The sequence below is a fragment of the Nannospalax galili genome, unplaced genomic scaffold (genome assembly GCF_000622305.1).
Source record: "Nannospalax galili isolate Female #2095 unplaced genomic scaffold, S.galili_v1.0 scaffold19243, whole genome shotgun sequence".
Classification (NCBI taxonomy): Eukaryota; Metazoa; Chordata; class Mammalia; order Rodentia; family Spalacidae; genus Nannospalax; species Nannospalax galili.
The window spans coordinates 1-1,498 of NW_008349521.1; the positions used below are offsets into that span (position 1 = coordinate 1).

The 1,498-nt window shown below is 41.9% G+C and overlaps 1 protein-coding gene across 1 annotated transcript; it reads left to right on the forward strand.

The window, feature by feature from the left end:
• The first annotated feature begins 464 nt into the window (after positions 1-464).
• On the forward strand, positions 465-1,412 carry LOC103745067 (olfactory receptor 14A2-like). Its single transcript, XM_008846958.1, has one exon. It carries the CDS (start codon positions 465-467, stop codon positions 1,410-1,412), a length of 948 nt encoding a protein of 315 aa, XP_008845180.1.
• Positions 1,413-1,498: the final 86 nt, after the last annotated feature.

Below are 1,498 nucleotides of genomic sequence, written 5' to 3' on the forward strand. Positions count from 1 at the left end.
GGAAGGAATAACACAAAGGCATAACGGGGTGGGAGAGATGGCTCAGTTATTAAGAAGACTGACTGCACTTGTAGAGGACCTGAGTTTTGTTTCCTTGTACCTCGTGGCAGCTAACAGTGATCTGTATCTCCAGTTCTAGGGAACATGGCACCTTCTTACAGCTTCCAAAGGCAGTCCATGACATGAGCGCACTTACATACATGAAGGTAAAAACTCATACACATAAAAATTAAATATTTTTTAGAAATAAAAAGTTTTAAAAGGAAAGAAGAGATGCTGGATATGGAGTGGATATGAAAGGCAGGAAGGAATGAAAGAGAGTTTTAGGCAAAGGCAGACATGTTTAAAGTAGTTTCCTGACATTATCTCCACTGGGGATTTATGATTATTAGTGCAATTCCTTCAGAATGGGTCAAGCTTTTGTTCTTTTCTCATCACCTGGCAGGCAGTGAGAAGAAGCCACTATGCCCAATGTCACTGCAGTTAATCAGTTCATCCTTCTGGGGTTCTCCAATGGGAATGGACTTCAGACTTTGTGTGGAGTGCTCTTCCTGGTGCTGTACCTGGCAGCCCTAATGTGTAATCTCCTCATCATCACTCTCATCACTCTGGACTTGCAGCTTCAAACACCCATGTACTTCTTCCTGAAGAATTTGTCACTACTGGATGTCTTCTTTGTGTCAGTCCCAATCCCCAATTTCATTGTCAATAGCCTAACTCATAACAACTCCATTTCCATCCTAGGATGTGCCTTCCAGATACTTTTAATGACTTCCTTCTCAGCAGGAGATGTATTTGTTCTGACTGCCATGTCCTATGACCGCTATGTAGCCATCTGCTGTCCGCTACACTATGAAGCCATCATGAGTGATGGTGTCTGTGTGCTGATGGTGGGCTTTTCCTGGGCCACTGGTATATTCTTTGGAGCTATATACACAGCTGGCACATTTTCCATAACTTTCTGTGGCTCCAATGTGATCCCACAGTTCTTCTGTGACATTCCTTCATTGCTAAGCATTTCCTGCTCTGGCACACTGGTGGTCATTTACATAAGCTTTGGAATTGCCATATGTCTGGGCATGTCATGTTTCATCTGTGTTGTGATCTCTTACTTTTACATTTTCTCCACTGTACTGAAGATTCCTACCAGTAAAGGTCAGTCCAAAGCCTTTGCCACCTGCCTGCCTCACCTCATCGTTTTCACTATTTTTTTTGTAACTGCTTGTTTTGTTTACCTGAAGACATCATCTACTTCTCCAATTACAGACAGACTGTTTGCTATGATATACAGTTTGCTGCCTCCAGCACTTAATCCTGTGATCTACAGCTTGAGGAATGCTGATGTCAAATGTGCTCTGAGGAGATTACTAGAAAATGTCTTTTCAAGGGGCTCACTCCACTTAACACTGTAAAGGGCTTGATAGTCACATTATGCCTCACAGATTCTAAAAAAAGTTTTAGAATTTTTACGTTTAGAAATATGATAACAAATTCCCAC

Excerpts from the sequence above, each read along its gene's own strand:
- LOC103745067 (XM_008846958.1), top strand. The coding sequence starts at position 465 with ATGCCCAATGTCACTGCAGTTAATCAGTTCATCCTTCTGGGGTTCTCC.